At 39.7% G+C, this 15,456-nt stretch overlaps 1 protein-coding gene across 5 annotated transcripts in view; it reads right to left on the bottom strand.

The window, feature by feature from the left end:
- ARHGAP6 (Rho GTPase activating protein 6) overlaps positions 1–15,456 on the bottom strand; it is a 514,399-nt gene that overhangs the window by 191,346 nt on the left and 307,597 nt on the right. Inside the window, exon 1 of one of the 5 annotated variants that reach the window (XM_065915775.1) lies at positions 1,155–1,220. The exons of 3 other annotated variants lie outside the window; for them this stretch is intronic. Coding sequence is in view for 1 of the 2 variants with exons in the window: in XM_065915773.1 (XP_065771845.1) it covers positions 1,055–1,069 (15 nt within the window). In the remaining variant the exon portion in view is untranslated. Of the gene's footprint in view, positions 1–1,054; positions 1,072–1,154; positions 1,221–15,456 lie in introns of those variants that run through there. One more of the 5 variants, XM_065915773.1, reaches the window with a different exon arrangement.

Raw genomic sequence — 15,456 nt, forward strand, 5'->3', positions numbered from 1 at the left:
TGTCTCAGCAATTCCAACTCCAGATAGTTTTTCAATGCTTGGGAGGGGCTGAAGGGGCCCAATAATATAAGGATAAATGTCGTTAGGTGCTGAAATCTTCCTTTTGCATTTATGACTGTGTCCCAAAACAGAATCCTAGAAAAGAGAAGTGTGGTTCATAAATACCGAGAGGCCTCCTAGGGATCCAGTAGGATTTCATGTACATTTGTGATTTATATTTAAATTTGTTATTCATTGACAAGTTCCCACAGGCTACAGTCCATGGGGTCTCAAAGAGTCAGGCATGACTCAGCGACTACTACTAATACTACATTTATAATGCCTCGAGCGGGGTGAACTTAACAACTTGTGAATCATAAAAAAAGGAAGAAAATCAAGTTACTAAACAAATTATCTTCCCTTTGAGTCATATGCACCCCATAAGATAACTCTGACGTAGCACTTACATCACAGAGATATTTACTTATGATGAATAGGAAACAATTTCCTTGCTGCCATCTAGCCTTTAAAAATCCTTTTTAAAAATTTATATATTCAAAGAGCTTCTAGGGGAAAAAATCTTTTAGGTCTGTAACTTCTGCAGGAAATAAATGGCCTGAAATATTTCCAAATACACTACTGAGAAAGAGCTCTCTTGAGTACAAACACAATTTTTGAAATCTTAGAGCATATCTTGGTTTGAACAACACACCTTTGGGTCATATTCAAAGTACACAACTTTGGGTCAAATTCAAACTATGCACGCACACGCACACAAACACACACACCACGGTACCACCCACTTCTCTTATTTCCTCTTACAACCAGAAAACGGAATGTTTTACTGCAACAGCACACACCCTTTCAATTTGCATAAATATAATGCCTTTAACCCATTAAAGAAGCACAAAAACATCATCAGGGCTGAAATCAGTCAAAATGAATAATACATGTTTAAAATAAAAATAAACCTGCAATTTTAATGTAAATTTTACATGGATAAATAGCTACTATGTTAAAATAAACATCTGCATCACACAATTAAATATAAGTGACCTAGGAACGCCCAACTTACAAATATCCTGTACATGGGAATAGTCAACCCAAGCGAGCGGACCAGGACCAGGGCAGGCTCTCCCCAGACTTGAAGTTGGGAGAATTCCCCTAGGATTCACCTTAGTTTCTTCCTGCTGGATACCGACGATGGCAGTGGTCAGAGAAGGGGGAAATGGGTAGCCATGATTATCAAGCCACCACAGCACTCCCTTCCCACTATGCTCACCAAGGAATCCATTTCCTATAAATGTTACAAAGAGTGCCTGGGTTCCCAGGCCGGTCCATCAGAAGTCCACTGGACCCAAAGTGCAGCTGGAACTGTGCTATTAATACCAGGCTGACTTCCCATCTGGAAGCCAACTCCAGTCCTGACAGTGCTCGTCAGCTCTGTTATGGTTAAATGGATTTGTAGGCGGTCCTGGGAGCCTGCCAGTTAGAACATCCTTTCTGTGGGAAAATTCCTGTGAGGCCCAAACAACTCACTGACAAACACAGTTGTAGTAGACCACATGTTGGGAGACCCTTAGGCATTGACAAATCAATCCTCACCCTTTCCTTCTGGAAATGCCTGGGTGAATACTATAATAAACCCTTGCACAAATAAACATATGGCAAGACCAAGAGTCGGCACATGACCTGCTCCATGGTAACCAGTGGGTATTTTTGCTGCCAACATTAATGTGAAAACAGATCTACTCCTCCCCTGATGCACACATGTACATGCATATAGACACCTTACACACATGCACACATACACACACTCCACTATACAATGCTCCATGCAAATATGTTTCCATCTATACAGAAATGTCTTTGTCTTCTCCTGAGGAAAAGATGAACCATAACCCAGCCCTGAGCTCTGTACTCTAAATGTTGTTCTCTTGCCTGCACTTGATTGTGGGGCTTGATTTGCTCTTGTTAATCCTCATTCTCAACTGACTCTCCCAAGTTCAAAAGACAACTTTGGGACAACCAGGCAAAGTATGGGACAGGAAGTGAAAGAATCATAATCAAGATTAGTGCGTGCATGCGTGTGCTCTCAGTCGTGTCTGACTCTGCAACCCCATGAACTGTAGTCCACCAGACTCTGCTGTCCATGGAATTTTCCAGACAAGAATACTGGAGTGGGTTGTCATTTACTGCTCCAGAATCAAGTTTAGACTTGGGACCTAAACAACATCATGTTCAAATCAACTGAGAAACTCACTATTACATAATAGTTCTCTTAAATTAGTGAAACGTGTGCAAAAGATACTGCTCTCATCAATGGCAGGAAGAATTTGGTACAAACTGATAAATTACAATTTCAAATGGTCCCTCCCTCACACACACAGCTAATAAGGCAAAAGAGGAGATGTTGGATAATTACACTAGGAGATGAAGGGTATTCCCAGCCTAGGCAACTTAAAAACACATACTGTTAACCAGTCCAAATGAAGCAATGGACCTACTGAAGCAGGCACATCTGGTATATCCTCAGTTGATCCAGCAAAAGAAGCCAAGGGCCTTTATTATTTATCTAAAGACAGCATAGGAATCATTGAAGGTCAGGGTAGTGTATGAAAGAGCAGAGGGTCTTCCAAATGCTCAGAGTCACTAACCAAAGGAAAAGGACAAAGATAGGGATCAAGCTCACTATGGTGACTTGCCTTCCAGGGAGAGGGCCAGAAGAGAGATTTCAGTACCCTGAATCAACTCCCTTAATTCTCCAATACAGAGCCATAAATGACACTTCAGCTTTGTTGTTATATCTTTCTTACTTAACCATCCAAAGGATAAAATATTCTAGCACCATGGAGAATCCAAAGTGAAGTAAGAGCAGGCTTGGGTTTATTTCTTAAAATAAGTGCCCAAGAATGATCTTTCAAGTTGGCATATCAAATATCAATATATGTATACTTTGTACTAAGTATACATACTATGTTTACTCAGGTGGATGTATATATACTGTGTATATGTGTATGAATACATACTATTTTTTCCATACAACATATATATTAACCCACTTGAAAAATGCCTTCAAAGTGTATTAATGAGTACAGCCATCCATGGGTAGCTAATTAGAAATTAATGCCTTGCTAATTAACATGTTTCCAAACTGAAGGTAAGCTATAAGTATGCACATCTGCTTCAGTTGTGAAATGCAATATCCTTTGCACTATTGCACACGTTTCAACAAAAATCTGCCCTCCAGGGTAGACAGAGCTCCTTGAAATATTCAGTCTGATCAATACACAAAGGTAAGCCCCACCCCTCCAAAGGGGTTCTCTTAAGACATTTGGAAAGACAGCAAGAAAGAATTTCCCCATCCAAGTTAGGTTAACTTGCATGGTGGTGTGGAGTTGGAGAAGGTATTAATTTCACACAGTGCTTTCTCCCAGGCAAAAGTATTTTAAAATAAAAACAGTGGGGAACAAAGTTTTAATTTCAAGTTACCCTGAGAACTAAGCTCCTTCTTTCCAGGGAATTTACCCAGCATGATCAGTGCTTAGAAGTCTTCAGTGTTGATGTATTTGCTGGAGTGTCCTCATTTGACCAGAAGCAATCTGTCTCAGGCAACAGTAAAACTCACACTGTACTGAAGAAAACAAATTATGGGTGGCATGTATGTCAACCTGGGATCAGGTGCCCCAAGGGCCACATTCATTTCTCGACAGTTGATCACATCAAGTTTAGGATGAGTTTGAATAGCTGGCATGTGGCCCAAATGAATTTTACCCTGACTCCCTCACTCCTTGTTTCAATTCCGTCTTCTCTAATTGTTCCACTTCCTTTTTGGTTAAGTCTCCTTGACCTCATCATTGGGGAAGGTGTGCCCATACAGTGGCGCACCTTCGCCAATAAAGGGTCTAGGATTTCTTATGAGACAATCATCTTTTGTGACGGCATCAGGTATAATTTTCATGCAACTAACACCCCAAAATTATGTCCTTTTCATTATAGGGGACTGGAATGCAGAAGTAGGAAGTCAAGAAACACCTGGAGTAACAGGCAAATTTGGCCCTGGAGGACAGAATGAAGCAGGGCAAAGGCTAATAGAGTTTTGCCAAGAGAACTCACTGGTCATAGCAAACACCCTCTTCCACCAATACAAGAAAAGACTCTACACATGGACATCACCAGATGGTCAATACCAAAATCAGATTGATTGTTATTTATAGCCAAAGATGAAGAAGTTCTATACAGTCAGCAAAAATAAGACCAGGAGCTAACCATGGCTCAGATCATGAACTCATTGTCAAATTCATACTTAAATTGAAGAAAATAGGAAAAATCACTAGACCATTCAGGTATGACCTAAATCAAATCCTTTACACTTATACAGTGGAAGTGACAAATAGATTCAAGGGATTAGATCTGACAGAGTGCCTGAAGAACTATGGACAGAAGTTCATGACACTGTACAGGAGACAGGGATCAAAACCATCCCCAAGAAAAACAAATGCAAAAAAGCAAAATGGCTGTCTGAGGAGGCCTTACAAATAGCTGTGAAAAGAAGAGAAGTGAAAAGCAAAGGAGAAAAGGAAAGATATTCCCATTTGAATGCAGAGTTCCAAAGAATAGCAAGGAGAGATAAGAAAGCCTTCCTCAGTGATCAGTGCAAAGAAATAGAGGAAAACAATAAAATGGGAAAGACTAGAGATCTCTTCAAGAAAATAAGAGATACCAAGGGAACATTTCATGCAAAGATGGGCACAATAAAGGACAGAAATGCTATGGACCTAACAGAAGAAGACATTAAGAAGAGGTGGCAAGAAAACACAGAAGAACTATACAAAAAAGATCTTCACGACCCAGATAATCACAATGGTGTGATCACTCACCTAGAGCCAGACATCCTGGAATGTGAAGTCAAGTGGGTCTTAGGAAGCATCACTATGAATAAAGTTAATAGAGGTGATGGAATTCCAGTTGAGCTATTTCAAATCCTGAAAGATGATGCTGTGAAAGTGCTGCACTCAATATGCCAGCAAATTTGGAAAACCCAGCAGTGGCCACAGGACTGGAAAAGGTCCATTTTCATTCCAGTCCCAAAGAAAGGCAATGCCAAAGAATGCTTGAACTATTGCACAATTGGACTCATCTCACATGCTAGTAAAGTAATGCTCAAAATTCTCCAAGCCAGGCTTCAACAGTGAACCGTGAACTTCCAGATGTTCAAGCTGGATTTAGAAAAGGCAGAGGAACAAGAGATCAAATTGCCAACATCCATCGAATCACTGAAAAAGCAAGAGAGTTCCAGAAAAACATCTATTTCTGCTTTACTGACTATGCCAAAGCCTTTGACTGTGTGGATCACAACATACTGTGGAAAACTCTTAAAGAGATGGGAATACCAGACCACCTGACCTGCCTCTTGAGAAATCTGTATGCAGGTCAAGAAGCAATAGTTAGAACCGGGCATGGAACAACAGATTGGTTCCAAATAGGGAAAGGGGTACATCAAGGCTATATATTGTCACCCTATTTATTTAACTTACATGCAGAGTACATAATGAGAAACAACTGGGTTGGATGAAGCACAAGCTGGAACCAAGATTGACGGGAGAAATATCAATAACCTCAGTTATGCAGAAGACACCACCCTTATGGTAGAAAGTGAAGAAGAACTAAAGAGCCTCCTGATGAAAGTGAAAGAGGAGAGTGAAAAAGTTGGCTTAAAACTCAACATTCAGAAAACTAAGATCATGGCATCCAGTCCCATCACTTCATGACAAATAGATGGGGAAACAATGGAAACAGTGATAGACTTTATTTTTCTGGGCTTCAAAATCACTGCAGATGGTGACTGCAGCCATGAAATTAAAAGACACTTACTCCTTGGAAGAAAGGTTATGACCAACCTAGACAGCATATTAAAAAACAGAGACATTACTTTGCCAACAAAGGTCCATCTAGTAAAAGCTATGGTTTTTCCAGTAGTCATGTATGGATGTGAGAGTTGGACCATAAAGAAAGCTGAGCGCTGAAGAATTGATGCTTTTGAACTGTGGTATTGGAGAAAACGCTTGAGAGTCCCTTGGACTGCAAGGAAACCCAACCAGTCCATCCTAAAGGAGATCAGTCCTGAAGATTCACTGGAAGGATGATGCAGAAGCTGAAACTCCAATACTTTGTCCACGTGATGTGAAGAACTGACTCATCTGAAAAGACCCTAATGCTGGGAAAGATTGAAGGCAGGACGAGAAGGGGACAACAGAGGATGAGATGGTTGGATGGCATCACCGACTCAATGGACGTGAGTTTGAGTAAACTCTGGGAGTTGGTGATGGACAGGGAGACCTGGAGTGCTGCAGTCCATGGGTTGCAAAGAGTTGGACATGACTAAGTGACTGAACTGAAGTGAACATGTACTTATACACCTGGAGGAGGGCATGGCAACTCACTCCAGTACTCCAGTACTCCATGGCAACTCTCATGCCTGGAGAATCCCATAGACAGAGGAGCCTGACGGGCTGCAGTCCAATGGGTTGCAAAGAGTCAGACATGACTGAAGCAACTTAGCACGTACACACACACACACACACACACACACACACACACAGTGATAATGGTGGAGTGGTAGGTAGCCTTTACCATTTCACACTTCTTTAGTGGTTTCTATTATCTACCAAAGAGAATCTAAAAGTTGTGAATGCCCAAACTGGTGAGGGTCAGTGTATAACACCTAAGCCTACAACACTGGTGTGATGATTAAATGAGATAATAATTGCCAAGCATTTAAGACAGAACCTGGCATCTATAAAGAGACACAACCACCATCACCACAATCACCATCATCATCATTACTATCATTATAATCATCATTATTACCACCACTATTATCACCATCATCATCATTTTGACTATTAGTTATAGGATTTTAGTTAAGAAAGGAATGTGCTCTATGATAGAGTAAACTCAAAGGTAAACACAGTAATATATAGTTCTTGTATTAACAGGGGTGCCCCAGTAGGGTATCAGCCTCGATATATTTTCCCCATGGATGACTCCAAAAGGTTTAGGTAAATGACCAATTTCAGTGAAGTATTGGACAAATTTTTTCTGGAAATTTACCAGATATAACATGTAGCAGAAATGGTTACACATTCAAATGGATGTGAAAACTATGAATATCGTGTACTAACTACTAGGAAGAATAGATAATAGGAAAAAGAATTAGAGTTTTAAACTATAGTTTAAACTTATAATAATTTAATTAGATCAAAAGTTTAGAATGAGACTAAAACAAAAAGATTCAAAAAATTAGAGAGAAGTCTGCATTTAAATTGTAGCAAAATTAATCTGGGATAGAGAAGCAGTTTGAGAAAGAGGCAGAGCTCTTAGATTGTCCACAAAGCTCAAATGAAGTCTGACAAAAGTGCTCAACCAGGTAATGGAAACTTGGGCAGCATGAAAAGAACTTTAGAATCCAACCTGATAAAAATGGTAATGCAATGTATCCCATTCAGGTCAGGGCACTCCTGGAGCATCAAACTCTGTTCTGGAGGCCACATCTTTGGAAGACATTGACCCATCCAGCAAACCCTGAAGGGAGCAGTGTGGATGGGGGAGGGAAAGTTCTAGATATATCATCACTTAATAAATCTATTAATTTCACAAATGGATATGAGTCTGTTTAGTCTGGAGTGGTGGGACTTCCCAGGTGACTTAGAAGGCAAACAATCCGCCTGCAGTGCAGGAGACCCGGGTTCGATCCCTGGGTTGGGAAGATCCCCTGAGAAGGGAAGGGCTACCCACTCCAGCATTCTTGCCTGAAGAAGTCCACGGACAGAGGAACCTGAAAGACTACAGTCCCTGGGGTCGCAAAGAGTCATACACAACTGAGAGACCTTCACACATTACAGTCTGGAGTGGCAGAGACTGCGGGGTACGAGAAATGCTGGCTTAAAATATTTGAGTGGCCATCAAGGCAATTCAGTAGTACCTCTGGCCTATCTTTCAAGAGAGCAGATTTCAAAAGACTGGATGGGAATTTCTGGGGGTAGGCCTGGACCTTTCCCCAGGAGATTCCTTCTAAAGAAAACATTAACCCAAGGATAAGTGGCTTGGGGGGAAGAGAACTCTTTAAATTCAGAGGTTCCTGTAGCTAACCATTTGATTATATATTACCAGTGTGGAGAAAAAGGATTCCTACTTTGGGTGAGAGGCCAAGTACATGATCTCTGAGGTCACACCACCAAGATTCAATTCTCCTACACTGTTTTGATGAAATATTAGAAGAACAGGTATAAAAAACCCCAGGGCTTCCCTTGTGGCTCAGGTGGTAAAGAATCTGCCTGCAATGTGGGAGACCTGGGTTCGATCCCTGGGTTGGAAAGATCCCCTAGAGAAGGAAAAGGCTACCCACTCCAGTATTCTGGCCTGGAGAATTCCATGGACTATACAGTCCATGGGGTCATATACAGTTGGACATGACTGAGCGAGTTTCACTCTCCTTCATGAAGAAGAGGCAAGGGTTCCTTAAGGAAGAAGAGGATGCTTAGAAATGAGAGAGAAGAAATTTATTGATGGCTTTGGGTGGCTGAGGTGTGTAGCAAGTGGTGTAGTCTCCATGATAAGTGGATTCATGCTAATTAATTAATAAAGGCCTGAACCAAACTTTAGAATTTTAAGACTGGTCCTAGGAATGATGCCTTATGTTTTTTCATGTTCCCTACAGTATCTGAGGCAGTAGGCATGTGGCAGGTGTTCACCAACCACTTGCTGCTTGGTTAACTTTCCATTTTTTCTTCAGGGGATTCAGGTTAAAGAATGAGGAATAATTAGCCAACAGTGGAAACTCTGGTTTGTTAAAGTGGCTATTTGCTTGACTCCTTTCACTAGGGTGTATGATTCTAATCTGACTGGAAGTATTTTGATGTCAGAATGATAAAAATTGCTTTGGTTGTTTTGTGGCAAAATATCATAGTATCAATATGTTTGTTTGTTTGTTTTGGCCATGCCATGCATTCAGTATGTGGGATCTTAGTTCCCCAACCATTTCCCCTTCAGTGGAAGCATGGAATTCTATCCACTGGACTGCCAGGGAATTCCCTGGGGTTTTTTCCTTAAATACTTTCATCACTGCTAAATTTTTTGCCTTTTGAAAAACATTGTTATACATTTTTATATCTGGTGGGACATTAATGAACTTTGCTAGACTGTCATTCAATATTGTAGTGATTTAATATAATTACTTGATATAATATTCTAAGATATGTGGCATATATTTTATTATGTGCACATTTTAAGATCTAATAAAACTTTCTAGGAGATTTACATCCATCTATGCACTATATAGTTAAATTACACCAAAAGAAATTGAGAATTTATCATATAATTAAATAACATAAAATATCCACCTTGCCTTGACCCAGAAATGAGGGAAATGATGTTACAGTGTTAAACAAGTATAGAACATGATCGCAGGGCATATTTGCTAGAAGGCATAATATCTTCAAATATTCCCTTTTCCTCTTTATTTCTATGTTGGTAATACACTTAGTACTAACTGAGACTGTGCCTCTAATTAATTTGTTTTCACCTTTTGTTCCTGGGGAATTTCATCATAGCTATATTACCTGCCAGTAGATGATAGTTCAGGTCAACTGAGAATGCCACCACGATCTCTCCTGCAGTCTCTGAGTATTTCATTGTGGATTTTAATTGCAATAGCGTGCTTATAACCCAACCCCAAACTGCACTGAATTGGGAAGTCATATTCAGTCACCTTTTATAATTAATATCAAAATAACAGATACATACACAGTGCATCATTCTTCACATTTCATCATTGGACTTAATCACTGCCAGAGCATTGAGGATGGATAAAATCCAAGGGACTCTGATTCACAGGATTCTTGACTTTTCTCTCATTCAGTTGGTGGGAAATTCTCTTCAAGTTAGATGAGGGATACAGTTAGAGAAATCTGCACCCTACACTCTCATGATTTGGCTCCTTTTCTTATTGGTCTTCAAATCTGATATGTATTTTGGTCAGTTGATCAGACTTCTAATTCTATCCATTGCATTCAAATAGCTATAGTACTTTTTCTCCTTTCTTCTCCCAAGTTTGCAGTATTCTCATGTATGGAGTCCTTCTGGCTAGTGGCACAGGACTGTCTGAACACCACAAAGCATCTTTCCTCTGTGCTAATAAGTCACTTAAAGCCCAAGTAGTGTCTTGGATATTTATAAGTCATGACCAGTAGTGTCCTAGGGACACAGTGATTTCCCTAATAAATATCTGCTATATGAACAGAGGAACTAGAAGTACCAACCAGGTATGCTTCTTCTCAAACTTGGGTCTTCACTATGATTTTTTTAAAAAATTGAGATATAATTCACATACCATAAAATTAACCAATTTGAAGTGTGCAACACTTCATGGCAAATCGATGGGGAAACAATGGAAACAGTGACAAACTCTATTTTTTGGGGCCCCAAAATCACTGCAGATGGTGACTGCAGCCATGAAATTAAAAGACACTTGCTCCTTGGAAGAAAAGTTATGACAAACCTAGACAGCATATTAAAAAGCAGAGACATTATTTTGCCAACAAAGGTCCATCTAGTCAAAGCTATGGTGTTTCCAGTAGTCATGTATGGATGTGAGAGTTCAACCATGAAGAAAGTAGAGCATTGAAGAATTGATGCTTTCGAACTGTGGTGTTGGAGAAGACACTTGAGAGTCCCTTGGACTGCAAGGAGATCCAACCAGTCCATCCTAAAGGAAATCAGTCCTGAATATTCACTGGAAGGACAGATGCTCAAGCTGAAACTCCAATAATTTGGCTACCTGATGTGAAGAACTGACTCACTGGAAAAGACCTGATGCTGAGAAAGATTGAAGGCGGGAGGAGAAGGGGACAACAGAGGATGAGATGGTTGGATGGCATCACCGACTCAATGGACATGGGTTTGGGTGGACTCCGGGAGCTGGTGATGGACAGGGATGCCTGGTGTGCTGCAGTCCATGGGGTCGCAAACAGTCGGACATGACTCAGCGACTGAACTGAACTGAAAGTGTGCAACTCAATGGGTTTTAGGATATTCATAGACTTGTGCAACCATCACCACAATCAATTTCAGAACATTTTCATCACCCCTAAAAGAAACCCATACTTAATAACACTTACTCCCCATTCCAATCTCCCCCAGTCCCTGGCAACCATGAATTTCCTTTCTTTGTCTGTGGATTTGCCTGTTCTGGGTACTGCATATAAATGCAGTCAAACAGTATGGGCCTTTTGTGTTTAGATTCTTTACTTAGTGTAATGTTTTCAAGTCTCATCCATGTTGTAAAATATATCATTCCTTTTTGGGACTGAATAGAATTCTATTATATGCATATATCACATTTGCTTATCCATTTATTGATGGATATTTAGATTCTTTTGATTTTGTGGCTATTATAAATAATGCTGCCATGAACATTCATATACATGTTTCTGTATGGACATAGGTTTTCATTTCTCTTAGGAATACATTCAGGAGTGGAATTTCCAGGTCATATGATAATTCTTTTCTTAATTATCTTGTTTTCCTCAGAGAGCCATAAATGATCTCAGTCCTTTTGTAAATTCTCCCATAATTTAGTAATTCTATTGCTTTTTTATAAGAGAAAAATCAGTTCCAGTTATTTTATTCTGTTTTATCATCATAAAGGTCATCCATTCATGTCTAGTAATGGTTTAATGGAAAGTCCTGCAGAAACTCAAAAATTAAATCCTATGTATTTATCTTCCTAAAAATAAATCCATCTTAGTTTAGAAAAAATCTGTATGTAACAGAATGGGTAAATTCTCCATTGATTAATAATACAAATGGACCAACCTGAATTAGTGATGTCATAAAAAACTTTTTTTTAATTTATTTATTATTTTACTTTACAATATTGTATTGGTTTTGCCATACATTGACTTGAATCTTACATGTGTTCCCCATCCTGAACCCCCCTCCCGCCTCCCTCCCCATCCCATCCCTCTGGGTCATCCTAGTGCACCAGCCCCGAGCACCCTATCTCATGCATCAAACCTGGACTGGCGATTCATTTCACATATCATAATTTACATGTTTCAATGTCATTCTCCCATATCATCCCACCCTCAGCCTCTCCCACAGAGTCCAAAAGACTGTTCAATACATCTGTGTCTCTTTTGCTGTCTCGCATACAGGGTTATCGTTACCATCTTTCTAGATGCCATATATATGCATTAGTATACTGTAATGCTGTTTTTCTTTCTGGCTTACTTCACTCTCTATAATAGGCTCCAGTTTCATCCACCTCATTAGAACTGATACAAATGTATTCTTTTTAAAACTTTTTATGTGCAACTTTTTTAGAAAATATTCAGGAATACATATAATCACTCAGAATAAAAGAAGAAACTTAATTAGAAAATAAGAGGAACATTTATAATTAACAAGTTCATTACTTCTGTAAATATCTCTTAAAGGAAAGGTAACCAAACAGTCTTGCTCATAAATATTAAAATTATAACCTCCAAATCTCATTTAACATATACTAAAAGGTTTGCTCAAAACATATATCAGCAAACTTCCGAACACCATATTTCAATACATTCACTATTCCAAGCCACCTTAGTATAAGCTAATTGCACACTGCATTGCTTCACACTTTAAAACAATTTTCCTTCCCTTGTCTTCTAAGATGCTTCAATGAAATCATTTTGTAAAAATCCACTGGGATTGAAGACCATTAGCAATTTATCAATCAGTCACACAGATAAAATGTGACTTTGAATCTTATACAAATACCATTCACAAATGCAAACTGTTTTTCTACATCTTTAGTTGATGAAGAGAATATACAAACACAGTCCCTCTGATACTTCACTTTGAAGGTCCTCTTAAAATAAAAAGAAAAAAAATCATAGAAAATAAAGTTGAGGTACAAGATCTTTGAGCAGTGTCATCCCTACTGATTCTGCTTTATGAGATGGCTACTGAGCTCCACAAATCACTATCAAGTCCACTATCCTTAAAATCCAAGTGTTATGCCTTATCCCGAATGGATGTTAAGCATGTTAAGGGAAATGAAATCTCTAGGGTCAGCATCAGGAGTGTTGACAAGGAAATCCACAAGCATGGTGCAATGTGGATTGTTTTTCAAACTGGTTCCAAACTATAAAAAGCCCACAAACACACATTAGAGCTGCCTTCCTTTCACAACTTGAAACAATCCCAGTTCACATAAATCCTCACTCTGCCCAGTTTCCGTGCTAGGAATACCGGCTATTTTAGCATTTACCTCAGGCAAACGACATTAGCAAGGCAAATTACTACTTGGCCGAGTACACGACTCTGAGGTGGTCTGCTCTGCCTGCTGTTTTTCTGTGTGCAGGTAACAATTACATGGTGGTGGTTTAACTGGTAAGTTGTGTCTGACTCTTGCAACCCCATGGACTATAGCCTGCCAGGCTCCTCTGTCCATGGGATTCTCCAGACAAGAACACTGGAGTGGGGTGCCAATTCTCACCAATGCAGAGGTAACTGCAAACCATTTATATCTTAGTAAGAAGGAAGAAAGTAATAGATGTTGGGGTGTCATTTCCCAGATATGTATGAAGTTTCTTTGTAGTATCAATGACAAATTGTCAACTAACCTCAGCTGGTAAAGTCCACTGAACTTGCTTCTAGACAACCTGAATTGGAAGTTCTCTTCTACCAATATTTATCCATGACCTTGGGAAACTTACTTAACTTGGTTAGCAGCCTCTATTGCTGATCCAACAGTCATTTCCCCTTCCCCACTCCTTCCAAATAGAGGCCTGACACTGTTTGGCTATTTAATCTTCCCCCAAGTGACAAAGGGGAGATGACCCATCTCATTGTCAGAGGGGTCCATCTGACAGATCCTCACTGTTTTTAGTAAGTTGCAATTATACCACTGCATTTGCCAGGATTGTTTTAAGAAGGGAAATGGATAGCAGATTAAGTTAAATTGCATGACAATTAGAAAAAGAGCAAGACACAGAAAGAACTGTGGCTCTCAATAAGATGCAAGTATAATTCCCTCTATGGGAAAAGAAGTTGCTGTTAGGCAACCTGGGGCACTGCCACTGCACAGGGGTGAAGTTTACATGAGCTTACTTGACTATCAGGTCCAACATGGCTGCTTGAGCTCTGGACGGTATATTTGCCAACAGGAAGCCCTCATTAGTGGGGGCTTAGTTACACGGCCACAATTAGTTGTATGGGAGGCAGTGAAAGGTGGGCGGGGAGAAGGGGCAGCAACTGGCAGTCATTGCCACAGCATGTGACCAAATTTCAGCTAATGAGATATGAAGAAGCTTCTAGGGAAGTCTCTAGCTAAGAAGGAGAAAGGAAGAGATGGCCTGTACTTCTTCTTCCAGTCACTGTTACTGTCAATTTGATGTCTGGGACTGAGGCAGCCATCTTGCTGCAAGCCCAAGAGTAAAGCCAACACATGGAGCAGGCCAGAGCCTGCAGGAGGAAAGATCAACCACTCTAATATTCTGTCCAAGGATCCCATGCCACTCTGAAATTCTTATTATGTTAGACTGCAATCTCATTGCTATTCCATTATGTTGGAGAGACAGTATTCTGGTACTTGTAGCTGAATCCCTTCTAATTCATTCAACCTGGCCCATAGACCTTCCTAATTTGAAGACAGTTATTTCTTCCTCTTGGTCTGTACCTTCACAAGCTAAAAATTCTAGTGATATAAACAACCAACCAATTGTTGTTTAATCACTATTATCAAAATATACTTTGGTTACTCCTTCTTTTAATTTAAAAATGAATACAGGAAACCATACTGCATTCATTTACTCAGGTACACAAATTTGTACTAGAAAACATAACAGTTTTGAAATCTTGGCTTCACCATTTCTGGCACAATGATCTGGAGCAAGTAATTTGGTCTCTGAGAGCCACAGTTTCCTTATATGTTTAAAAAGAAAGGAAAATACCATCTTTTTTTAGGAGTGTGTGAATGTCAGAAATACACATAAATGACATAATGTCAGATATACAGTAGGTGCTCAACAACTGGCAACTGTTATATTGAGAGTACTAACAGTCTCAGTCAGGAAGCTGGGGGTCCCTAAGCGGCAGGAGGAAATAAAACTGCAAGTGGCAGATGTTTTTCTTCTTTTCTCCTCTAATCCTGTGTTGTCATGGCGACACCTATTTCCACCTGAACTTACTTTATTTCAAATCTTGAGCTAACCAGTGCATTTTCCTTATGGAAATGTCTTTCTTAAGCTATCTTAATGAACTATGCATTTGCTTGGAAATCTGCCTTTTTTCAAGATTCATGTCAAATGTTTTATGGCCCAGGATGATTCAACTTGTGCCAATGCTATCTCAAAATGCATGTTGTTTGTGAGGGGCCTGGTGCAACTCTCTAAGTTCTGAGGCATTTCCTTTCTCTAATTAGCAGCTTGCTAA

The sequence above is a fragment of the Muntiacus reevesi genome, chromosome X, assembly GCF_963930625.1.
Source record: "Muntiacus reevesi chromosome X, mMunRee1.1, whole genome shotgun sequence".
In the NCBI taxonomy this organism is placed as follows: domain Eukaryota; kingdom Metazoa; phylum Chordata; class Mammalia; order Artiodactyla; family Cervidae; genus Muntiacus; species Muntiacus reevesi.